Source organism: Schistocerca americana, chromosome 1 (assembly GCF_021461395.2).
Source record: "Schistocerca americana isolate TAMUIC-IGC-003095 chromosome 1, iqSchAmer2.1, whole genome shotgun sequence".
NCBI classification, from domain to species: Eukaryota; Metazoa; Arthropoda; class Insecta; order Orthoptera; family Acrididae; genus Schistocerca; species Schistocerca americana.
Window position 1 is genome coordinate 426,187,817 of NC_060119.1, and position 26,783 is coordinate 426,214,599.

Sequence of the window (26,783 nt, forward strand, 5' to 3'; positions counted from 1 at the left end):
GACTCGACGACTTAACATATTTGTTATTAGTATAGATCAATTTAAGGAAAGATGTTCGTTCTGATCTGTGAGTTTCCTGAGAGCAACCAGTACACCCTCGATACTGTAGTACAGGTGACTCTCAGGAGGAGGCACTACTCACTGGTACCCGTTGCAGGCCCGGGCTGCCAGGTGGCGGGCTTCCTGACGGTGTTCGCGTCCGAGCTGTCGGTGTACACGCTGACGGTAATCACGGGCGAGCGCTGGTACGCCATCACGCACGCGCTGCACCTGGACCGCCGGCTGCGGCTGGGCACGGCGGGCCGCGTCATGGCCGCCGGTTGGCTGTACGCCGTCTCCATGGCGGCGCTGCCGCTGCTCGGCGTCAGCGGCTACTCCAGGACCAGGTGGGCAGTCGCGTCTCATTTCTGCTCAGGCTGTCTTAAAAAACACTGGCTTTGGTGAATGGCATTACACTACGAACACCTAACCAAATACACTGCCAAACAAAAAAGGTGCGGCACCAAGAGGAGTGATCGGTCGTGTTCCAATAAGTAATGCAACAGCTTTTTCTTCTTTTTTTTTTTTTTTGTCCTTCATGAAAGTAAGTTGGTTTCATTCAGGATTCCAATACACGATATTATTCCTCACTCTTTCCGCTACAAAAAGCCTATTTTTCAGTATAATCTCTGTTCAATGCGATTGCCTCACTGGGAGGGCCTGGTATGGCCACATGGTACCAATTTGCTGGCCGACGTTGGAAGGAAGGAAGGAAGAAAGGATGGAAGACTGGATTTAATGTCCCGTCGACATCGAGGTCATTAGAGGCACAAGCTCGGATTGTGTGAAGCATGGGGAAGGATATCATCCGTTCCCTTTCAAAGGAACCATCTCGGCATTTGACTGGAGCGATTTAAGACAATCACGCAAGACCCAAATCAGGATGACCGGACGCGGGTTTGAACTGTAATCCTCCCGAATGTGAGTCCAGTGTGTTAACCACTGAGCCACCTCGCTCGATCGATGTTGGAGCCACCGTCCTGCTGCATCAATAACCTTCACATTATTCACGTACTGCTTCCCGACGACTGCATCCTTCTTGGGATCAAAGAGACGAAAGTCGTAAGATGCGAGATCCGGGCTGTAGGGTGGATGAGGAAGAACAATACAATAAAGTTCTGCGATTTCCACTCGGATTCACAGGCCTCGCATTGTCTTGGAGAAGGAAAATTTCGTTTGCATTATTGTGGCACCGAACACACTGAAGTTGTTTTTTTCAATTTCCTGAGGATTGTATAATACACTTCCGAGTTGATCGCAGCACCCCGAGGGCGGTTAGAAATGATGAACCCATGTTCTCATCGCCTTTGACGATGTTCGACAAGAAACTGTCACGATACCTCTTGTTACGCACAAGCAATTCGCTGCTCTGTATCGTCGTCTGCTGGGAGGAGAGGAGCTCAGCTTGCACATACCTTTGAGTTACCCAACCGGTAGACGAGGGTGTCAGCACTACCAACACACACGTTGAAACATCCCCTTAGAAAAATTAAGAATGACAATGATGGTAAACCTCTTACGTGATTTGATTTTCAAACAGTTGAGCATAACAGAAAATACTGAGACATTTCTCTCTTTGTGATTCTTGAGTTTCTCCCGGCGTATTTGATAGTCAAAATATCCACGGGTGTGCTGCCGGTCTATAGTGTCCAACGGGCACAATATTTTGGCCATCATACATGTCGCCATCATCAGGTGAACTGACGGACTGAGCTCCTGTGAACGTGCCGGCACAGAGATCCGTACGCTATGGCTGCTCAGCCATAGCGTACGGATCTCTGTGCCGGCACGTTCACAGCAGCTCAGTCCGTCAGTTCACCTGATGATGGCGACATGTATGATGGCCGAAATATTGTGCCCGTTGGACACTATAGACCGGCAGCACACCCGTGGATATTTTGACTATTTCTCTCTTTAATTATTCTGATAAACAGTAAACTGACACACAATATTTTCTTTTTTTTTTTTAGCCCAACGCAATCTGACTTTCAATAATCCCTTCAAATGAATGGCCCTGACTAACAATAACCTATACCTTTCATGAATCACTTACCTCACAAAAATCTTCGTTACTCAAACTACTGCAATACAGCGTGCGCCAATACTGCCAGCTAAATAAAAGATTGTGACTACTGAAGGCACTAACTACTAATAGGCACAGGTAGCAAACGAAATATTTTGATAGGGAACAAACAATGTATTTACCTTAATAGTGTTCAAAAGTCATAATATACATATCAGTTCATGACACCCGGTCTTACAAATTTCGTTTCTCTGACGGACACACGTCCAGATCGACCGCTCTCAAAACTCTGCCATCTCTCTCCCCACATCCACCATTCCATGAGGCTCACCTCCAACTGCACAACGCGACGTACTGTTCACATCGAACTGCCCAACACTACAATAGCGAATATTCCAACAATGCCAACCAGCCACATTGCACACAGCACAGTCAGTGATTTTCATATACAGCGCTACGTGGCGTTACCAACGTAAAAACCTAAACAGCCACCGAGCGAGGTGGCGCAGTGGTTAGCACACTGGACTCGCATTCAGCAGGACGACGGTTCAGTCCCGCGTCCGGCCATCCTGATTTAGGTTTTCCGTGATTTCCCTAAATCGCTCCAGGCAAATGCCGGGATGGTTCCTTTCAAAGGGCACGGCCGACTTCCTTCCCTAATCCGATGAGACCGATGACCTCGCTGTCTGGTCTCCTTCCCCCCAAAAACAACCAACAACAACCTAAACAGCCTACTTACAACATCCAGTTAAGCGCGAGCTTATAGACTGTGATTCCTTGATCACCTCGAATGGGAGTATCTGCTCGTCTTAACATTGTAAGTGTCACTGCTGTGTGTGGTGGCTGGCACGCAGAGATTGGACAGGTCTGCTTGACCTTCAAACGACTCGTCCAACGGCTTACCTTATTTTTGTTCGCTGCCAGGTATCCGCAGATATTCAGCAAGTGCCTATCGATACCTGCGATACTATGGTTTTCCGCTAAAGGAAAGTCAGTGACTGCTCATTGCTTGAAACGTACCTCCGTTACAGACGCCTTGTAGAGGGCTACGCGTAGCACCGACACTTATCGGAAGTTCATGAAACTATAAGGGCTGAAGTGGGAATACACCACGATGTCCCACGACAAATTCCACATTTTTTTTTCAACCGAAACTGGCCGAGAAGAACGATGTGTTGCATTACTTACTGTACACCCCTCGTACCTTCGTACACGTTCACACCGTCGGCAAATGTATGATTAGAGCTGCAATTCTCCGTGACAGGTAGAATGGCCACCAGAATATACTAGTGTTATCCACCTTTAGTGTTGATACCAACCCTGGTAAGGTATATAAGAGGTTTGAACAGTGACAGATGTTAACTGATTGCCGGCTGCGGTGGCAAAGCGGTTCTAGGCGCTTCAGTCCGGAACCGCGCGACTGCTACGGTCGCAGGTTCGAATCCTGCCTCGGGCATGGATGTGTGTGATGTCCTTAGGTTAGTGAGGTTTAAGTAGTTCTAAGTTATAGGGGACTGATGACCCTAGATGTTAAGTCCCATAGTGCTCAGAGCCATTTGTTAACTGATTACTGTGAAGATGCCGCATACTCGTCTGAGACAGTATTATCAACAGCTGACTCTGTTTCTATTTGGTCGGCTGGTCGAATCGCACAATATCCAGATTTTTGGGGCATTCCGACGTAGACAATGGCCAGACGTTGGGAACTGGAGAGCTAGCATACTCGCCGTCAACGTTCCGATCGGACAGCTCTGACAACGCAACGAAGGATCGATATATTGTGCACCGAGCACATTGTAAGTCCGTTTTCACATCTGAGTTGTCACCAGAGACGGATGCTATGCTGAGGGACCCGAGTTAAATTTTCAGTACTGCCGAGGATTTTCCTCGGCTGGAGAACTGGTACGTGGAGCAGTCAGCCTCATGATGCCAACTGAGGAGCTACGTGAGCAGGTAGTAGCTGCTCCACAGTAAGGACCGTTTGCAGAAACGGCTCTGACGTAGTGTGCTGCCCACATGTCCCTCATTGTAGACATTCCTTGGGTCTTCAAGGCCTGAATTAGGAGTCCATCAGATCTCTTTTTTCCTTTTTTTAAAGTACATTGTGACCTCCTCACATGCGTGCCTGCCGTCCGGGAACAAGTGATGGACTCTCTGTAACATTCTGTGACATCTCAAACCATTGGTGAGAGGCTATTCTAGCAGGCACCGAGCTAGGGAATTTCCGTCGCATACGTAGACTCCCACTGACACCACAACCCAAGCGTCTTAAGGACGTTAAACGCTATGCATGCTTTCTTTTTTCTTACAACGCCGCTGGCTGCAGTTGGAGTGATCCCGGGACCGGCAAGCGTGAACTGTTGATGAATGGCGACATACTACGTTCCGTGATTAACCACTGTTCTGCAATAGCCTGGATGACCGTAATCGGCGAGTGTGGTAGCGACCTGTGGAGAGGTCCCATTCTTCCTTTCTTTTTAGAGAGTAATAGCGGTATTACTTCTGACGTCATGCTGTGGGAACCCATCGGGTATGACTTCAGGTCACAGCTGACAGGAACTCTGACAGCACAACGATACGTCACGGTCATCCTGTATTCACACATGTTACCTACCAAGTGACAGAATCGTGGTGTCCTTTTCCAACAGGACACTTCTCTTCCACGAAGGACACACATCTATAAACTTTCTATTTGATGTGGAGGAAGTCCTGTGGCCAGCAACATCGCCAGATCTGTCCCTGATTGAACATGTGTCAGACTAGCCCCTGTAGCAGTGTTCTGGATATCAAGGACCATAACAGTTGTGGGTCAGGTTGCCTCAGGAGCCGATACAATGACTTTATGACGTCCTTCCCAACCTAATCGGTGCATACGTCCAGTCCAGAGAGGGTGCAACGACATACTGACAAAAGGGCACGTACTGCCATGTTCTTTATAAATATCACTCTGCTTTGCAATCACTGAAGTAACATCACATGTCCTCTACACCTCTGAAGCTTCATTTTTTTTATTTCCCTCCTTTGGGTACTTCACCTTTTTTGTCAGGTAATGTATTTAGCATATTTTGTTAAGGTTTTTGTCACGTAACCGGAATTTTCATTTAAAACTGATGTCCGTCATCAATATCAGTGTGAGGCACCACACGAAAGGACACCATTACACTCTTGTATTCGTTGCTGCGTGGAAACAAATACTCTCTGATTGTCATCTTCTGCAATTTCTTGCCATGACTGAAAGTTGTGGATGGTTGCGAGGTATACATCTTTCCACTGTGTTAGTACACCTCACCTGTCCCCCACTCCCTCTACTCGAAAAATCTGATGTCATTCCGTGTAGAGTTGGAGAAAATTGAATCGATCGTACCTAAAGGCGTAAATGAAAAAATCAGTTTGTACATCGATTTATCAAAGATTCCCACCGAGATGTACGAGCAGTGACGATCAGCAGCGCAGCAATGAGAATCAACAGTGGGGCAAGTGCCGTATTATCTAGCCTGTAGACCGTAGCGTGTCACTGTGTAGTGCAGATGTCAGCTGTAGGTTGTCTTCCGGTCGCCATAATCAGGTTCAGCATCCGCACATCGCAAATAGTAAATGTGACCTCTTCAATAAAATTCTTCAGGGTATCAGACCGCATCGTCATAATTAATTATGATACCCTGAAGAATTTTATTGAAGAAGACAACGGCCGCGGAAGCCTTCGCTTACAAGTAAATGTGACATTCAATTTTCAAAGGCTGTGTCTAGTTCTAGAAGTGCATGCGGCCTTAGAGCTAGACTTTCGGCAGCGTAGCTCCTTCCACAATGTGTGCTGTTGGACAGTGACTACGTTGACGCTAGCTGTTAACTGTTCCACGACACCAATGAAGTTCGGCGGAGTGACCCTGCTAGTTCCTATTTAACAGCAGACCAGCAGACTGTCAGTATAGGCACATATTTCTGTTGACACTATGTCCGAATTCTGAAGAAACTCTGCAGACATGTTAGAGAACTATTATCTGGCTAGTGCGAACCGCAAACTACCTATCAGGGAGATACTCCTAGCGTCGTTCTTTAAACCAAGGTGCCATTCCAATGGTCCCTTCCGTCTTATACAGGGTGGTCCATCTGAAGTTTCGGGTGAGATTATTCTCGAAAACTATACATCGGGTAAAAACAGTGGGTAAGACAAGTTTGTAAGCTCAAAGGGGGGCACCAAATGATACTACACATGACCTCCAGACCCCGCCCCCGTCGGTGGGGCGGGGGGCAGCGTTTAAATCTTAAATGGAAACACCCATTTTTATTGCAGATTCCGATTCTCCACAAAAAAAGTAATCAACCTTTTCAAACCATTGACAGATGGGTGCTGAAATCGAGAAAAAAGTAAAATTGGGGAAGAACTTTGATTTATTTAGAATTATCCGAGAAATATGCATCAAATCGATACAAAATGTGCACCAATTCTTTCGTTACCCCAAGTGAAGCTATTTTTGTACAAAATGTACTGTATCCTACTTTTAGCGTTACCCAGGAACAACGACATGAACGTAGTAGAATGATGTTCTCATGGTGTGCTTCATTAGTGTGAGCCCCGTTGCCTTTCACATGTTGGGGTGCTTCATTAGTGTGAGTCCCCTTGCCTCTCACAATTTTTTGTGCTTAATTAGTGAAATTAGCCACGAAGAAATTGTTCAAAATTATCCTCATTTGCTTAAATGCTTAAAGTCAATCCTGTGCGAAAGTTGTCCACAGTTTTGAGCAGCACAATCCATGGTATGGTTGCACACACTCTTCGAATGCATTGCTCCATATCGTTTCGGGTTGTGCGCTGTCTGTCACACACAATATTTTTTAAATAACCCCAGAAGAAATAATCAGACGTTAGGTCTGGTGAACGTGGAGGCCACTGAATTGGTCCACCGCGTCCTATCCACTGACCAGGGTACCGTAAATATAAAGCGTTCCGCACATTTCCAGCATAATGAGGAGGTGCTCCAACCCGTTGGAACCACATTCGTTGCCTAGTTTCTAAATTAACATCTTCCATCGGCTCCAATAGTTCATCGTGGGGAAGTTGTAAATAAGATTTCCCAGTTACATATCGGTCAAAGAAATATGGTCCTATCAAGTAACCGTTTAAAATTCCAAATTGATTGTCAACAGGTCTGTGCCAGTGTGGATCGACAGGGGACCAATAATGACAATCATGACGATTTAGTTCGCCATTGTTTTTGAATGTGACTTCATCGGTGAACATAACGTATCTAAAACAATCATTGTCACCTCTTATCATTTCCAAGGCCCACTGGAAGAAATGCACGAGTATTTGCATATCTTTTTGCGTTAATGCCTGTGTGAGTGTGATATGATACGCATGATATTTATATGCCTTCAGAATCCCCAAAACAATTGATTTCGGTATTCCAGTTTGCCTGAATCGCAGGACTACTAATTTCGGGATCCAGTTGAACACAGGCAAGAAGGTAAGGGTACGAGCGTCATTTTTATTGTATTCGAGACGACGAGGTGGACAGTGCATGCATCCATTTCGAGCTCGTTGAGTGCAATTTCGAATAATGTTTTCGCTTGGATGTCGTCTGTTTGGAAAACAATCCGTATACAATTGCGCAGCTGCAACGTAATTGTTATGGCATTCACCTAAAATTAACATCATATCAACAATCTCTGTAGGAGGATAGTGAGCCAAGTTTCGCTAAGGAATAATTTACTTTCGTCAGTTGATGTTACAGTTCACAATCTGAAAGTGAAGTGACGCGTGATCGCGTTGCACCGACCTTTATAGTGTGCCATAGTTCGCAGTTTGGCCACGGTAGCGCCACAGTCAGGTGAGTAATGCAATTGTGAAGAGTTCCCTAACTAGATTTTAATACAATTCTGCCTCCCTCCATCACAAATAGTGGCGGGTAGGATATATTTTGTAAAAAAAAAATGGCTTAATTTGGCGTAATGAAAGAATAAGTGCACTTTTTTATCGATTTTATGAGTCCTTCTCGGATCATTCCACATAAATCGGAGTTTTCCCCCAATTTTAATTTTCCTCGATATCAGCGCCATCTGTCAATGGTTTAAATAAATGTTTCAGACGAAATTTGATTACTTTTTTATGGAGAAACCGAATCTGCAATAAAAATGGGTGTTTCCATTTAAGATTTAAAAGTTGCCCCCCGCCCCACCCTATGGGGCGGGGGCTGGGGGTCACGTGGAGTATCATTTGATGTCCCCCTTTGAGCTCACGATCTTGTCTTACCCACTATTTATATCCGATGTATAGTTTTCGAGATATTCTCATCCGAAACTTCAGATGGGCCACCCTGTATATCAACAATAATTACATTTTGAGAGATGTTGCGTTAAAATTAACCTGGCCCAAAATTTTTTGTATGGAGAGGCAAAAATTACATGTAATTTTCGTCTCACTGTCGTTCTTGAGACACAGAAAATCCTTGGGTAAAGTTTTCTATTTTAATTTATAATTCCATAATAAAATGGGTATAATACTTCCTGGCAGGTTAAAACTGTGTGCCAAAGTGAGACTCGAACTCGGGACCATCGCCGCGCGGGGTAGTCGCTTGGTCTAGGACGGCTTGTCACGGCTCGCGCTGCTTACCCCGTCTTAGGTTCGAGTCTTCCCCCGGGAACGGGTGTGTGTGTTGTCCTTAGAGTAACTTAGTTTAAGTTAGCTTAAGTAGTGTGTAAGCTCAGGGACCGATGACCTCACCAGCTATGTCCCATAAGGCCATACCCTAAATTTCCACATTTCGGGAGCTTCGCCTTCTGTGGGCAAGTGCTCTACCGACTTCGCTACTCAAGCATGGCTCATGATATCTCCTGACAGCTTTACTTGCGGCATTATCCCATCTCCTAACTTACAAACTTCACAGAAGACCTGCTGCAAAAGCTAAGAGGGCTGGTCGTGAGTCGGAGCTCAGTCGGTGTAGCACTTGCATGGAAAAGGCAAAGGTCCCGAATTCGAGTCTCAGTCCGGTACACAGTTTTAATCTGCCAGGAAATTTCATATCAGCACACACTTCACTGCAGAGTAAAAATTTCATATGGGAAAGTAGATATAGTATCAGATCATTACATCACAGCCATGTTCTAACTTGTAAGCCTTCCATTATCGTTAGCCTTACTAATAATCAATAACAGCCACCTACTTCCGATGATTATTATATCTTTGAGCTTCTGTAGGTTCTTGATGGAGCATTTTCGCGCCAACGGTCGAGGAGTCGTTGGGTACTTATGGTACTTATGGTACCCGACACGTATTTCTCATTCTAGAAACGATTTACACAGAAGTCAGTTTAGCATGCTAATTGTAGGACAGCCTTGGGCTGCCTTGGCCAACCCGTCTATGCTCAAAGGTGTCTCTCAGATGACTGCCCACAGCAATGCTGAAATGGGCTGGTACGTCTTTACGGGGCGCTGAGAAGCTTTACAGGATTAAAAGTAGGTGTAGGGCATAGTTGAGATGCAGGTTAAGTAATTTTAGTAGGTGAAATATTAGTTAGATTGAAAATACGAGGAATATCGTCATTAGAGTTTGTGTTTTCGTATACGTAGAAGATGTTTTGTAAGTTTGTTAGAGAAGCATCGAAAGTTATAAGCACCAAAACGGGATATTGTAGTAATATGTTTGAATACAGTAAGCTGACCGTCGACACAACTGGATACTTATTTGGGGAATTAGAGAGACAGTTAAATCTTTCTCTACGTAACTAGATAGAAAGAGTGATGTACGACTGTGAAAGACTGTCTACAGAAAATCAATGCAAATACTTATATTTGGGTAGGGTACTTATGGTACCCGACAGATATTTTTCATTCTAGAGACGATTTACACAGAAGTCAGTTTAGCATGCTAATTATAGGAATTGTATTCGCAGCAACTGCTCCAATGCGCAGCCATGTTCATCGTCGGATCATTGATTGTCGTGTAAGTTCGAAGAATTCTGCTGTATCCCAATGGTACCAGCGGCGAACCCAGTTAGCTACAACGTCGTCTTACATATCCACAACGGTTTCATACACCAACTACTTCATACGCTCCCAGAGGAAGAGCTCCAGACACAGGAGATCAGGCGACGGGGATGGTCTGGCCACAGGGCTGCCTTGGCTAACCCGTCTATGCTCAAAGGTGTCTCTCAGATGACTGCTCACAGCAATGCTGAAATGGGCTGGTGCCCCATCGTGCTGGAAGTACGTAATTTGCCTAACATTCAGAGGTACATCCTCCAGCAGTTCTGACAACAGATGTTGCAACAAGATGCGATACCTCCATACACAGAGGCAGAATGGAAGAATGTGTCGTGCAATCTACTTATCGCTGAGAATGCCGGCCCACGCATTAACACCGATTCGGTGTTGATGAGCAGGAGGTCGATTACCTCGTGGATTCACATGTGCCCAAACATGCGAATTGTGGATAATGAAGCAACCTTCACGAGTAAACTAAGCGTCGTCGGTGTACAGGGCCTCGCCCGGAAATAACGGGATCAGAGCAGTCTGTTGTATGTTCCATTGCGCTACCGCACGCGTTGGGGATAATCCTTAGGTGCTAGTGCTGTCGATCGGTAAAAATGGAAAGGGTGAAGCTACTGGTGATGTATCACATTCCACAAAAGGCTATGCCTAACGCCAAGGGTGCTTGATATACTTCGTGTGATTGTTGATGGAGTCTCCTCAAGATGCCGCAGAATATCGTCTTTCATTTCTGGAGTTCGAAGTGATCGATTCTGTCCTGTATCGTGCATACTTGCATGGAAAATGCCTGTTTCACGTAGCAGCCGATGCAGACGTCCGAATGTTTGGTGTTGTGGAAACCATCGGTTGAGGAAGCTCAATACACCTCAACCATTTCCATTCGCAGACCCGTATATCAGATGCAAAACAGTCATTCCAACGTAAACTGATCAATGCTCCTCGTTGTTTTCTCAAGGCAGTGATGTTTGCTAATTAATCGGTGTGTTTCCAAGCAGACTTTGAGTCAATCATCTGTACACAGAACAGTTTTAAATGTCAGTACGGATTCTCAGTGAGTGAGACCGATACGCCAACTTACGTCAGCTCCACTAACTAAATGTTCCCTAGCATTACAAGATGATTTCAGAGACCATATGTTCCTTGTCGAAATATATTTGTTTTGATGTTCTTTACCCCCTGTATTAATTTGAACGAATAATTTCGAAACACCCTATGTTTGGTTGAAGGGTCAAGAGAGTCATAATTGAGTGCCTTTTATAGTCCTAATATTGCTTTTAATCACAGAACTCTATGTGCATTGGAAGAAGTGAATAGGTCGGTTTAGGCACACAGTAAAACTGAATATGCACCTACGTATCTGATGTATACGCTCCCCTTTCACTCTTCCGATAGCTACTCAAATCAAGTGAACTCTTCTCCCCTCCGTCGGAGGTTCGGGTCCTCCCTCTGGCATGAGCCTGTGTGTCGTAAGTTAGTTTAAGTTAAATTAAGTAGTGTGTAACCTTAGGGACCGATGATCTCAGCAGTTTGGTCCCATAAGACCTTACCACAAATTTCCAGTTTCCCGAGTGAACTATCGTTAGAATTTCATTACAGTGCAGTAGAACAAAAGCAAACTAGTGCTTTACATATATTATAAAGTTTTTCTACCAAGAACCGATGGAAGATTCAGTTAACATGAACGCCCAGTATTAAAATAAATGTAAAATAAATAAGGGACTTTGAGAAAGGGTGAGAACCGAAAAACAATGTGAGTACGTTGGGAAGGTGTGACACAGAGTCATGGCATTTGATCTGGAAAGGCCGGTAGCAATCGACGCTAGAGCTCGACGCAGTGTCGACCTGAGTCGCTGCCGCCTTCGTCTTACGCGCACTGCCCTCACCCGAGCCCCGGGCCTGCGCTTGTTGCAGCATCTGCCTGCCGATGGAGAACCGCGACGCGGGCGACACTGCATACCTGGCGACTCTGCTGCTGGTGAACGCGCTGGCGTTCGCGCTCGTGTGCGCCTGCTACGCGCGCATCTACTGCGCCATCCGGGGGAGCGGCGGCACGCGCCGGGGCGGCGGCGGCGCCGGCGGCGGCACCGCGACGGCCGGCATGGACAGCAGGGGCGTCGGCCCGGGGAACGCCACCGCCGGGGCCGGTGAGTGCTCGCGCCCCTCCCAGCTCTGCAGCTGCAGTTACACTCCGCAGTTCAGCCTATCGTATTTGGTTCTGAATACTCTGCGTACCTCTGTCACTTCGCCCTACCCTATTCCAGTACCGAATTATCTGCACTGAGAACTATTGTTGGGAAACCTATGCATGAGCTCGAACCTAGCTCTATCTCCATGGTCTTTTCGTACGTGCTTAATATTAAACTGGCGGTGTTCCGAGTGGTCCAGTGCGGGATGCATATATCTAAGGACGCTGAAACATCGTAGTTATGTCCATTAATTGGTGCGCTGTCGGAGTATTTTGGAAAAATAATAGTTCTGGGAAAATAACGTTTCCTGTTATGTCAGTATGCTGTATATCCCTTTGTGATGCTTCTTGGTTTCTTTTGGGAAGTGACTCTGGTGTAAAGGATTAAGCTGGATGAAGTTTACTGTATGATAGTACGATACACAGTGGCTACTGGGAAGAAAGAGCCTATACTGCTAGTAAAGAGGCCTTACCACAACGGCAACAATAGCAGCGCTGCACTGCGCGAATGTCATCTACAGAAACAGCTGCAAAGAGGCCACATATCAATAAATGGGCCACAGAATATGATCAAGAAATTTGAAGAAACTGGTGAATTAGGTGGTGCAGCATGGAGACGGAGGCGACCCTTTCCCATGGCAGTTGTTGGTCAAGTTGCCGTAGATACAGCCGACAGTGCTGCATATGCCACAGATTCTGCAACTCGATCTGTGTCACGAGAATTGTCTCTCCTCACACCAACAGCTCAAAAGATATTGCGGCGCATTTTAGGCTGGAATCAGAATTTGCACCAACTGTAGCTCCAAGATAGGCTGCAACGTGCCTTGGTTTGCCATTCCTTATTTGGCTTTCATGTAAATGGATGACATGTAGCGGAGGATTATCTTTGGATGAACGAGGCACGTTTTACTCACGGTACAGGGTATGTCCAGAACTGTCGCATATGGGATTCCATTCTGCCGCATGCTGTGCAGGAACATCCACTGCACTCAGCTTATGTGACTGTGTGGCATGATTTCAGAAGCTCCTCAATTCTTGAACCGCTTTTCTTCGAAGAGATGACATCTTGTGGACCTGTTACGTGTACAGTGACATCTGTACGTTATAACGACCGCCTTTGCAAGAACGCAACTGTGTCCACACCACTATTTTCATCCAAAATGGAACGACACCACATGTCGCTGGCCACGTAATAGATTTCCTTCAAAAAGGCTTTAGTAACGACCGTACTATCTCTAGGAAATTTCAAGATGTGTGGCTTTCAAATTCCCTTGCATAATTCCATGTGACCTCTGCTTGAGGAGATACTTGAAAGATCGTGTCTATCAGGTATGTATGAGGACTCTTCCTGATGTGAGGGATAGCGTACGCCAACATGTCCCTCCGATTATACCGGATACACTGTGAGCAACTGAAGAAAGACATTCACAAGATGTGCGCGGTGGGGACGCGAATTGTTGTCCATCAAGACGAATGCCTCGCCAATATGCTTCCGATATGGTTGCACTATTGATCTGAGGATGACATTCACGTATCGTACATCCCTTACGGCAGCTTCCATGATCACTAGCGGCGTACGCCGGCCCCACGTAATGCCACCCCAAAACAGCAACGAACCTCCAAATGGTTCTAACGTCTCTGACCACTATGTGAATTAACATCTGAGGTCATCAGTCCCTTAGAGCTTAGACCTACTTAAACCCAACTAACCTAAGGACATCACACACATCCATGCCCGAGGCAGAATTCGAGCCTGCGACCGTAGCGGTCGTGCGGTTCCAGACTGAAGCGCCTAGAACCGCTCGACACTGCGGCCGGCAGGGAAACTCCACCTTGCTGCACTCGCTGTATAGTGTGTCTAAGGCGTTCAGCCTGACCAGGTTGCCTCCGTAAATGCCTCCGACGATTGTCTGGTTGAAGGCATATGCGGCACTCATCCGTGAAGATAGTGTGATGCCAATCCTGAGCGGTCCATTCGGCACGTTGTTGAGCCCATTTGTACCGCGCTGCGTGGTGTCGTGGTTGCAGAGATAGACCTCGCCATGGACGTCGGGAGTGAAGTTGCGCATTATGCAGCCTTTTGCGTACAGTTTGAGTCGTAACACGACGTCGTGTGGCTGCACGAAAAGCATTATTCAACATGGTGGCGTTGCTGTCAAGATTCCTCCGAGCCATAATACGCAGACATCCACTGCAACGTCTATCTTCAGGAGTTCTGGGAACCGGGGTGATGCAAAACGTTTTTTGCTGTGTGAACAGTATTATTTTTCTCAGCATACTCCACAAGGGCACCGATTAATGAACATTCCTACAATTTTTCATCGTCCTATGATATACAAAGCCCGCACTTGCAACATCGTCAGTTTAATTACAACCACCCGGTATGTAGGAGATAGCAATATATCATTTTACACTTCTAGAAACGTACGCTCCCGGATACACTCCTTGATGGACAACGCCTCCTTGTAGCGTCTGCCACTGGAGCTGGCTGAGCGTCTCCGCGACCCTTTCGTGCTTCCTGAATTAATGTGTGACAAGGATCGCTGGTCTTTTCGGGGTCATCTCTATTTTCCCCATGAATCCCATCTAGTTCTGGTCCCAGACTGATGAAAAATATTCAAGTATTAGTCGAACGCGGATACTACATGCTACTTCCTTCGTGGATGGACTACATTCCTCAGAATCTTTCCACTGAGCCTCAGTCTTTCATTTCCCTTCAGGAGATTAATTTAAATAGTCGTTCCACCCGAAATCGCTCTGTATGCATGCTCCCAAATATTTAGTTGATGGCTCCTTCAAGCGATTGTTCTTCAATCGTATAATTATACAATAATGGATCTTCCTGCCTATTTCAGTCGAGAAAGCAACAGTCACTAGAGCAGATCTTATAGTTTACAGTCATTACAGAAATGAGAGGTGATTAAAAAAAATTGTAAAATTTAAAGTTCAGAACAGCTTTAACACTTCGTCATCTCTAAATAGGGAAGGATGGAGGGCGGGATGGATGGTATGTTTTGCGGGCAAATTATGATGGGATATATTAACAGAGTAATTATCAGATAGCAGTAATAATAAAGCATAGTGAATCAGTAAAGAAATCAGGAAAAATAATTACTTTCATGTTATATACGTTAGTAGAAATGAATATGAGGTGCAGAATCACTTCTGTTTGACGTTGCACTTCCGACATTATGTATATCTACTGAAGTAGAAAAGATGAAATACCGGAGTGCAAGTTGTACTGGAGGACACTGCAATGAGCACAAGTATTCTGCGGCACGAAGTACCTGTCTGTCAGGCAACAGCACCTGCGACAACGCTTCTGTGGTGTTTGCTACTCGAAAGTACAACTGAGACGTGATCGAGTGCTTGTTGTGCTGGAGGGCACTGCAATGAGCACAAGTCTTCTCCGGCACGAAGTACCTGTCTGTCAGGCAACAGCACCTGTGACAACGCTTCTGTGGTGTTTGCTACTCGAAAGTACAACTGAGACGTGATCGAGTGCTTGTTGTGCTGGAGGGCACTGCAATGAGCTCAAATCTTCTCCGGCACGAAGTACCTGTCTGTCGAGCAACAGCGCCTGCGACAACCCTTCTGTGGCATTTGTTCAGATGGTTCAAATGGCTCTGAGCACTATGGGACTCAACTGCACTGGTCATAAGTCCCCTAGAACTTAGAACTACTTAAACCTAACTAACCTAAGGACAGCACACAATACCCAGCCATTACGAGGCAGAGAAAATCCCTGACCCCGCCGGGAATCGAACCCGGGAACCCGGGCGTGGGAAGCGAGAACGCTACCGCACGACCACGAGACGCGGGCCTGGCATTTGTTACTCGGAAGTACAACTGAGACGTGATCTCCAGGAAACATCGAAAAGCCGAAGGAGCCAGCATTATAAGAATGCAGGCTTTCTTGGCGACTACACTGATTTTCTGGTATCGTCGTCTTGCGGCATACTGTGGCTGAACGTGACAAGTGGGAAACTTTCGAAACACTGCTTTCAGCAGAATTATAGGACGAATACTGTTTTACAATAAGGAATAGGACACATCGTTTTATCAAAGCAGATTGGTTTTATTCAAGATACCAACACAATATTATTCCCCAAACGTTTGGCTACCAAACGCTATTTTTCAATATAATCTGCGTTCAGTGTGGCAGCGTTATGCGTGCATGCGTAGTACCACTCTACTAGTCGAAATCTTTGCCAACGCGTTGCTGCACCACTAACGTCCCCATCAACCACGTACTTCTTCCCTCTGAGTGCACCGTTTCTTGGGCCAAACAGATGGAATTCGGAAGGTACAACATCAGGGTTGTAAGGATGGATGAGGAAGAACAGTTCGGTGAAGTGTTGTGAGCTCCTCTCGGTTGTGCAGACTTGTTTGAGGCCTTGCGTTTTCATGGAGAAGGAGACGAACACGCTAAAGTCGTTTCTTCAATTTACAAGCTCCAGCATTGCAGAAGTCAGAGCCGTGCCTGGCCGCCTGGCACGCGGGAGATCGGACAGGTTTGCGCGCCCTTCTTGCAATGATGACAGCCGCCTCACCCAGCGACTCTCCGTGCTTTTGATCACTGACAGATCTCCGTAAACCTTCTCAAGCGACTATGAATATGTGTGAGGCTCTGGTTTTTCGCAAAAGAAACTCAGAGGCACCTCCTTTACAAATGCAAAATTGATGGCTACGTATCGTACCGCACTATGGGATTTAACTTCTGAGGTCATCATTCCCCTAGACTTAGAATCTATAGGGGCTGCAGAGGAGAGTATTACACGATGTCCCAAAAACACTTCTGCATTTTTTCAAGCGAAACTGGCCAATTAAGAAAATCCGTTACAATACTTATTGAACGCCCCTCGCACCTCGAAGAAAGCAACCTACTGTTCCATAATCACCATCAGTGCAGAAAATATCGATCATGTGAAACACAACTGGTTCTTTATCATCACGAAGTAAAGTATGATACCGACAACTGATCTCAGTTTGATTCCACATTTCTAGATTTTCAGAAGGCTTCTGAAGCCGTTCCTCACAGGCGGCTTCTAATCAGATTGCGTGTTCATGGAGTATCATATTAGTTGTGCGACTGGATTCGTAATTTCCTGACATTAAGTTCATAGTAATCGAAGTTAAAGTCGTCTAGTGAAATCGAGGTGGCGTATGGGATGCACGAAGGCAGCGTTATTGGCCTTCCGCGGTTTCTAATATCCATAAACGATTCAGGAGAGAATCTCAGCAGCCTCCTAAGATCCTTTGCGGATGTCGTTCACCGAGTAGTAAAGTCATCAGAAAAAAATGGTTCAAATGGCTCTGAGCACTATGGGACTCAACTGCTGTGGTCATCAGTCCCTAGAACTTAGAACTACTTAAACCTAACTAACCTAAGGACATCACACACATCCACGCCCGAGGCAGGATTCGAACCTGCGACCGTAGTGGTCGCGCGGTTCCAGACTGTAGCGCCTAGAACCGCTTGGCCACTCCGGCCGGCAAAGTTATCAGAAGATCAAACTAAATTGCCATATTATTTAGTCAAGATATCCGCTTGGTGGGAAAAATGGCAATTGATTGTAAACGATGGAATGTGTGAGACCCCCAAACGAGTACTGAAAAAATTCCATTAAATGTTAGTTACTCGATATATACCAGACATGTAATACCTGTGGATAAAACTAAATACCAAGGAATTACAGTTACAGACACTTTTTATTGGAACCATTACGTAGATAATGTTGTTAGGAAAGCCAACCGAAGATGCTGTTTTACTGGCAGAACAGTTTAGAAGAGGCAACAAATCTGTAAAAGAGAGCTACCTATATTAGGCTTGTTCGTCACCTCCTGGAATACTATAGTGCCATATGGGATATTTATAAGAAAGGAACGATGCAGAACATTGAAAAAGTTCAAGGAAGGGAGCTCATTTTGTTTAACAGTGAAACAGGTGAAACAGAGTCACAGATATGATAAACGAATTAGGTAGGCAATCATTACAACGAAGATCGTTTTTTTGTTGTAGCAAAATCTTTTCAGAAAATATCACTCACCAACTAAGGATTTATCAAAGGCAACGGTAGCTTAGCATGTCGGTCGTTGGCGCCCCACCGTCAACTAATGAGATTGCGAAGGCGTTGGATAAATAGCAGATAAAGATCGTACACCGCTGAACGTGTAGGATTAACGACTTACAGTGCTCCATCAAAGACCATAGTTTCGAGTGCGAATGTGGACGCTGGTACATCGGCGACGCGGAACACTGTATCTCATAGTACTGTTAGTGAAACAGAAGAAGCTTTTGCCTCAACCCCGCAAAAAGTTGTGTCGTGGCATAGCACAGTAGGAAAGCACACGTTCGTGACTCTGAGCACGCTTAAGAGCTGGGCTTCTGGGGCATTATAATCGAGGGAGCGGTGGAAATAAAAAAGGAGGACGAAGGTAGTTTAGAATTTCACATCCGTCGACGACTGGGCCATCAGAGACTAAGCATAACCTCGAATTTGTGAATATCTGGGAACAAAATCAGCTATTCCTCCGAAAGAAATGATCCCGACGTTCACCTTAAGTAATTTCGGGATGTCTCGACTGAGGGGCCCCATGACGGTGTGTACTGGCTGCGCTACGACTCGATGCCCATATCTCTAGTTACTATGTCTCTCACGACCATCCAGGACATGGTAGTCTAGACGCATGCGAATGGTCCATCTCATGCTTCTTTCGAGAAATACGATGAACAGGACCTTGTCCATTCGCGATTATTCAGACGATGGTCTGAGATCATTTCATTGCTGACGTTCGCCGCGAAAGCCCCCATACTCAAAATACTCACACTCATAAATATTCACATCCAGAATATGGGAAACTTAAACGAAGTTTCTAATGAGGAATCATCGGATAAAATTTTCCGTCTGATAATCATCAAAGAGAAGCCATATCTGAAAAAGCAATAATGGTGAGGCAGTTTTGTAACCTTCTGAAGTGGGTTATTGGCACACATGCTTCGGTTAGAGAATTTACCAATCCAGTTACTTTCCCACCAACACGACATGGCACCGAGCGAGGTGGCGCAGTGTTTAGGCACTGGACTCGCATTCGGGAGGACGACGGTTCAATCCCGCGTCCGGCCATCCTGATTTAGGTTTTCCGTGATTTCCCTAAATCACTCCAGGCAAATGCCGGGATGGTTCCTTTGAAAGGGCACGGCCGACTTCCTTCTCCATCCTTCCCTAATCCGATGAGACCGATGACCACGCTGTCTGGTCTCCTTCCCCAAACCAACCAACCAACCAACCACGACATGGCTCACTGATGACATCACACTCACAAGCTAAACACTCCTCACCCATTATTCATAGGAGCGTATTTTACATAAAAGATAACTTGACGACTGCAAATAAATACTCATTTAATAAACTGAAAACAACATTGTTTTATAAACACTTGCTCAGTGAAGTTATTTTGTCAACTCTCATAAGAGAAATGGACAACAAGTGCTATCTGTAAAGTTAAAAGCGAGATGCACTCATGGTGGTGGAAGTTATCTTTCCTGGAAGAACCCCACAATTGTTGTACGCCGGCCGAAGTGGCCGTGCGGTTAAAGGCGCTGCAGTCTGGAACCGCAAGACCGCTACGGTCGCAGGTTCGAATCCTGCCTCGGGCATGGGTGTTTGTGATGTCCTTAGGTTAGTTAGGTTTAACTAGTTCTAAGTTCTAGGGGACTAATGACCTCAGCAGTTGAGTCCCATAGAGCTCAGAGCCATTTGAACCAGCCAATTGTTGTACGAGATGACTAAGAATCAGTTACGTCTCTAGCAGTCTAGCAGTGTAAAACTGTGCGCAATCATTTACGTACATTCTGTCCAAACGAATTTCTTACGTTAATATCATTAGTAACTCATATCTGTTCTCCATTTACATAGGGTGCGCTGTGGAGGATCGGTATGACTTTGTAAACCATCCCATAATTGCATCCTGTGACGTAGTGCGATTGATAGAGTGTGGAATTACCTGCATGCTTTTCAGTCTTCTGACCTATGAAGTGATCGAGCGAGGTGGAGCAGTGGTTAGCACACTGCACTCGAATTCTGGAGGACGACGGTTCAAACTTGCGTCCGGCCATCCTGATTTAGGTTTCCCGTGATTTCCCTAAATAGTTTCATGCAAGTGCCGGGATGGTTCCTTTGAAAGAACACGGCCGACTTCCTTCCCCATCCTTCCCTAATCCGATGGAGCCGATGACCTCCCTATTTGGTCCCCTTCCCCCAAATGAAGCAAACAACCTATGAAGTGAATATGCACAATCAACGTCCTACACTCCATCCAGCCCCATGCACACGCCTCTCACCCCTGAAGCACAGTTTACTCCTTAGCATTGCTCTACTACACTTGTATGTGATGCACACATTTAATATATTTGTTCGTAACCCATATATAAACCAGACTGTATGTGTGTATGTCTGGGGTCTCCTCCAAGACCCCTGGATCGACCTAAACCAAATTTGGCATCTGAACAGCAAGCCTCACGAGTTTGAGCACTCCTATTTCCAATAGGAACGGAGATATGGACAAAAGCGTGTTTTTCCAATCCGTAGAAGTGGTTCAAATGGCTCTGAGCACTATGGGACTTAATATCTGAGGTCATCAGTCCCCTAGAACTTAGAACTACTTAAACCTAACTAACCTAAGGACATCACACACATCCATGGCCGAGGCAGATTCGAACCTGCGACCGTATCGGTCGCGCAGTTCCAGACTAAAGCGAATAGAACCGCTCGGTCACGCCGGCCGATCAGTCCGTAGAGCGTAGGCATATAGGCTGTCGTACTTTACAAGCAAATTGTTCGGGAATAGTATCGGCCTGCCTTATCGCCCTACTTTACAATGAAGCCTTAAACTCAGGGGCAAGAAACGATTTCCATTCCCCAACATGTAACCCGCCCTGCATGATAGGCATGTTGTGTGGGAGTAGCATTGGCCTGCTTTCTTGACCTCCTTAGCTGGGACTAAATGTGAAGATAGGCACGGGTGATCAAGGAGATTTAAGGGGGGAGGGGCGGGAGGGAGAAGGTGGGGCGTTAGAGAGTGGGAACTGAGGTGGACAGTGAAAAGGGGAGCAGCATGCAGACAGAGAAAGAGGACGAGGATATGGACAGATGGAACGGGGAAAGAAGATGTGGTTGGAGAAAGGGATGATGGAGATGGACAAAAACAGGGTTAATAGATGATGGAGAGACAGTGGAAAGAAGGAGATGGGCATATAGAGTTTGGAGGATGAAGTGGGCAAAGAGATACAAGGGAGGAAGAGCTGAACATGGAGAGGGATGACGAGGAGAAGACTGCAAAATACGTGTCAAACAAATACATGAGCAAAGCTGCAGCGAAAAGACTAGCTCAACTATAAACTTTAATTCTGTCACTAAACGAACCTCCGATTTTTCCATCCCCTGCACCATGGAAACTATTAGTCCTACAGGAAAATTGAACTGGATATTACTGTAGGAAATGTAACATAGGTCCCACATAGGCTATTTTGCACTAGGAAACCTTTTTGTTAGAAGCCGAGCTTTTCAAGTTATTAAAAAGAATATACAAGGTGATATAAAATCCTCCTTAAAACTTCTAGAACTTGTAGAGCGAACTGAGTAGACAATATTTCGAATTGGAACCGATATCTGGAAACGTATCATATCTGTGATATAACTATTCGAAAATGTGTTAGTAAAGTGACCAATTTTACAGGTAATTTAATAGGCGTGATCCAGCACATCGCTTGTTTTACAGAGCCATTCATTAATAAGCAAACGAACAGTAAGGAAAGTTTATCAGTTTTCACAGGCGCTGTCGACCAGTTCGGGAGTGCGGCACCTCCTTGCAGAACCACAGTCATGCGTGCTGGTAGTGAAGTGAAGGTACCCTTTTCTCAAAGCCGTTGCCTAATTGTGGCGAAAAGGGTATGCAATGGAGTCAGATATTTAGGATAACTATCTTGATAAAGGCAACGAAAGGCTCTTCGATCACAGTGAGCTTTGCCACACAGGAAGACCATGTCAGGGTGTTCTGCAATTATGTAATCAACAATGTTGCCCTAACATTCATACACTCCTGGAAATGGAAAAAAGAACACATTGACACCGGTGTGTCAGACCCACCATACTTGCTCCGGACATTGCGAGAGGGCTGTACAAGCAATGATCACACGCACGGCACAGCGGACACACCAGGAACCGCGGTGTTGGCCGTCGAATGGTGCTAGCTGCGCAGCATTTGTGCACCGCCGCCGTCAGTGTCAGCCAGTTTGCCGTGGCATACGGAGCTCCATCGCAGTCTTTAACACTGGTAGCATGCCGCGACAGCGTGGACGTGAACCGTATGTGCAGTTGACGGACTTTGAGCGAGGGCGTATAGTGGGCATGCGGGAGGCCGGGTGGACGTACCGCCGAATTGCTCAACACGTGGGGCGTGAGGTCTCCACAGTACATCGATGTTGTCGCCAGTGGTCGGCGGAAGGTGCACGTGCCTGTCGACTTGGGACCGGACCGCAGTGACGCACGGATGCACGCCAAGACCGTAGGATCCTACGCAGTGCCGTAGGGGACCGCACCGCCACATCCCAGCAAATTAGGGACACTGTTGCTCCTGGGGTATCGGCGAGGACCATTCGCAACCGTCTCCATGAAGCTGGGCTACGGTCCCGCACACCGTTAGGCCGTCTTCCGCTCACGCCCCAACATCGTGCAGCCCGCCTCCAGTGGTGTCGCGACAGGCGTGAATGGAGGGACGAATGGAGACGTGTCGTCTTCAGCGATGAGAGTCGCTTCTGCCTTGATGCCAATGATGGTCGTATGCGTGTTTGGCGCCGTGCAGGTGAGCGCCACAATCAGGACTGCATACGACCGAGGCACACAGGGCCAACACCCGGCATCATGGTGTGGGGAGCGATCTCCTACACTGGCCGTACACCACTGGTGATCGTCGAGGGGACACTGAATAGTGCACGGTACATCCAAACCGTCATCGAACCCATCGTTCTACCATTCCTAGACCGGCAAGGGAACTTGCTGTTCCAACAGGACAATGCACGTCCGCATGTATCCCGTGCCACCCAACGTGCTCTAGAAGGTGTAAGTCAACTACCCTGGCCAGCAAGATCTCCGGATCTGCCCCCCATTGAGCATATTTGGGACTGGATGAAGCGTCGTCTCACGCGGTCTGCACGTCCAGCACGAACGCTGGTCCAACTGAGGCGCCAGGTGGAAATGGCATGGCAAGCCGTTCCACAGGACTACATCCAGCGTCTCTACGATCGTCTCCATGGGAGAATAGGAGCCTGCATTGCTGCGAAAGGTGGATATACACTGTACTAGTGCCGACATTGTGCATGCTCTGTTGTCTGTGTCTATGTGCCTGTGGTTCTGTCAGTGTGATCATGTGATGTATCTGACCCCAGGAATGTGTCAATAAAGTTTCCCCTTCCTGGGACAATGAATTCACGGTGTTCTTATTTCAATTTCCAGGAGTGTAGATACGTGAATCGGAGGCGAACCAGCTCACGGAGGTAGGTTGAATACTTACATAGCAAACGTGTATTCAGGGGGCTGTATCAAAGGTAAGGTGCAGCTCAGGACATGTGTTACGATTAAAAATATTGTCTTATCAATCATCAATCCCCTCGACAACTTTTAGACATTTGTATAAGGAAATTTGACGAACCCCGTACATAAAGATGACCTTCACATCCCCTCCTTTCCACGCTCACACTCTATGGATGTTGTTGTTGTTGTGGTCTTCAGTCGTGAGACTGGTTTGATACAGCTCTCCATGCTACTGTATCCTGTGCAATCTGCTTCATCTCCCAGTACATACTGCAGCCTACATCCTCCTGAATCTGATTAGTCTATTCATGTCTACGATTTTTACCCTCCGCGCTGCTCTCGAATACTAAATTGGTGATCCCTTGATGCCTCAGAACATGTCCTACCAACCGATCCCATCTTCTAGTCAAGTTTTCCCACAAACTCCTCTTCTCCCCAATTCTATTCAATACCTCCTCATTAGTTATGAGATCTACCCATCTAATCTTCAGCATTCTTCTGTGGCACCACATTTCGAAAGCTTCTATTCCCTTCTTGTCCAAACTACTTATGCCCATGTTTCACTTCCATACATGGCTACACTCCATACAAATACTTTCAGAAACGACTTCCTGACACTTAAATCTATACTCGATGTTAACAAATTTCTCTTCTTGAGAAACGCTTTCCTTGCCGTTGCCAGTCTACATTTTGTATCCTCTCTACTTCGACCATCATCAGTTATTTTGCTTCCGAAATAGCAAAAATCCTCTACTACTTTAAATGTCTCATTTCCTAATCTAATTCCCTCAGCATCACCCGACTTAATTCGACTACATTCCATTATCCTCGTTTTGCTTTTGTTGATGTTCATCTTATATCATCCTTTCAAGACACTGTCCATTCCGTTCAACTGCTCTTCCAAGTCCCTTGCTGTCTCTGATAGAATTACAATGTCATCGGCGTACCTCAAAGTTTTTTTTTTCTTCTCCCTTGATTTTAATACCTACTCCAAATTTTTCTTTTGTTTCCTTTACTGCTTGCTCAATATACAGATTGAATAACATCAGGGAGAGGCTACAACCCTGTCTCACTCCCTTCCAAACCACTGCTTCCCTTTCATGTCCCTCGACTCTTATAACTGCCATCTGGTCTCTGTGCAAATTGTAAATAGCCTTTCGTTCCCTGTATTTTACCCCTGCCACCTTCAGAATTTGAAAGAGAGTATTCCAGTCAACATTGTCAAAAGGTTTCTCTAAGTCTACAAATGCTAGAAATGTAGGTTTGCCTTTCCTTAATCTATTTTCTAAGATAACTCGTAGGGCCAGTATTGTCTCACGTGTTCCAACATTTCTACGGAATCCAAAGTGATCTTCCCTTGGGTCGGCTTCTACCAATGTTTTCATTCGCCTGTAAAGAATTCGCGTTAGTATTTTGCAGCCGTGACTTATTAAACTGATAGTTCAGTAATTTTCACGCCTGTCAACTCCTGCTTTTTTTGGGATTGGAATTATTATATTGTTCATGAAGTCTGAGGGTATTTCGGCTGCCTCATACATCTTGCTCACCAGATGGTAGAGTTTTGTCAGGACTGGCTCTCCCAAGGCTGTCAGTAGTTCTAATGGAATATTGTCTACACCCGGGGCCTTGTTTCGAATTAGGTCTCTCACTACTCAGTCAAGCTCTTCACGCTGTATCATATCTCCCATTTCATGTTCATCTGCATCTTCTTACATTTTCATACTATTGCCCTCAAGTACATCGCCCTTGTATAGACCCTCTATATACTCCTTCCACCTTTCTGCTTTACCTTCTTTGCTCAATGGATGGAGACCTTTAGTATGATGTTCATGTTACTCTGTTCTGGCACTGTACAAATAATATTGGCTACGCGAATTTTTCCCGCACTTCCTTCGTCTACTGGTCGGTGTCCTCGGTACGGCCCTGACAGTGACAGCTGACAGTGTGTGTAGCGATGCGGACTGGCTCGGCCGGCAGGAGCGGCGGCGCGGTCGGACGCGACGGTGGCGAAGCGGATGGCGCTGCTGGTGTTCACGGACTTCGCGTGCTGGGCGCCGGTGGCGTTCTTCGGGCTGACGGCGCTGGCGGGCCGGCCGCTGCTGGGCGTGCCGCGCGCCAAGATCCTGCTGGTGTGCTTCTACCCGCTGAACGCGTGCGCCAACCCCGTGCTGTACGCGCTGCTCACCAAGCAGTACCGGCGCGACCTGCGCGCGCTGCTGGGCCGCGGCGGCCGCTCCGGGACCGCCTCGCGCGGGCGCAAGGAGCCGCTGGCCGCCGCGGCCAACCACGCCTGCTCCAACCACCACGCGGGCCCGCACCCGCCGCCGGGCGTCGCCACGGTCGCCACGGCGACGGCGACGGGGCTCTTCTCGGACGGGCCCGGCAGGCCCGCGGGCAGTCCGCCGCAGGCGCCCCAGTCCGACGCGCAGCCGCGGCCCACGTCGTCGCCGCCCAGCGAGGGAGTCACCACCAGCTCGAGCAGCCAGCAGCAGCCGCGCGGCGGCTCTCCGCACCCGCTGCGCAACTCCAACACGCGGCTCAACTTGAGCGGCGACCAGGAGCTGGTGCTGAAGCGCGCGCTGCTCGAGGCGCAGGCGCACGCGCGCCCGCCCTCACCCGCCGTCTACTCGGACTCGCACCTGTAACGGCCGGCCGCTGGGCCGCCCGGGGGCCGCGCCTCCGCCCTCTGGCTGCCCGAGTGAGGCCTCGCCTCACCTCTGCCAGGCGCAGCGTCCTCACGCCAGTCTGGTGTCCGTACCGAAAACATTGTGACGGCGTAACAAACGCAGTCTCCTCCGTTACCTTTGCAGGAGAAATTCACTGGCCGGCCCGTAGCTGATAAGTATTTCTATTGGTTCATCTTCCAGTTTTTTACTGGTTTCGGTGTTGCGGCGTCATTCCTGTTATTAGCTGAATTCGATCCCAAGCTGTCAGGCATATCAGGTAGGGGGCCAGTATG

At 46.9% G+C, this 26,783-nt stretch overlaps 1 protein-coding gene across 1 annotated transcript; it reads left to right on the forward strand.

The window, feature by feature from the left end:
• Positions 1 to 51: 51 nt before the first annotated feature.
• Positions 52 to 26,469, forward strand: LOC124557525 (thyrotropin receptor-like). Its single transcript, XM_047130898.1, has 3 exons — positions 52 to 386; positions 11,960 to 12,108; positions 25,802 to 26,469. The coding sequence occupies exons 1-3, from the start codon at positions 52 to 54 to the stop codon at positions 26,467 to 26,469; spliced, it is 1,152 nt and encodes a 383-aa protein (XP_046986854.1).
• The last annotated feature ends 314 nt before the right edge of the window (positions 26,470 to 26,783 follow it).

What these genes read in the sequence shown, in the direction of transcription:
- LOC124557525 (XM_047130898.1), top strand. Translation starts at nt 52, where the DNA reads ATGTTCGTTCTGATCTGTGAGTTTCCTGAGAGCAACCAGTACACCCTC. An exon ending in AGCGGCTACTCCAGGACCAG is followed by an intron (nt 387 to 11,959) that starts GTGGGCAGTCGC and finishes CGCTTGTTGCAG; the next exon opens with CATCTGCCTGCCGATGGAGA. An exon ending in GAGCGGCGGCACGCGCCGGG is followed by an intron (nt 12,109 to 25,801) that starts GCGGCGGCGGCG and finishes CTCGGCCGGCAG; the next exon opens with GAGCGGCGGCGCGGTCGGAC.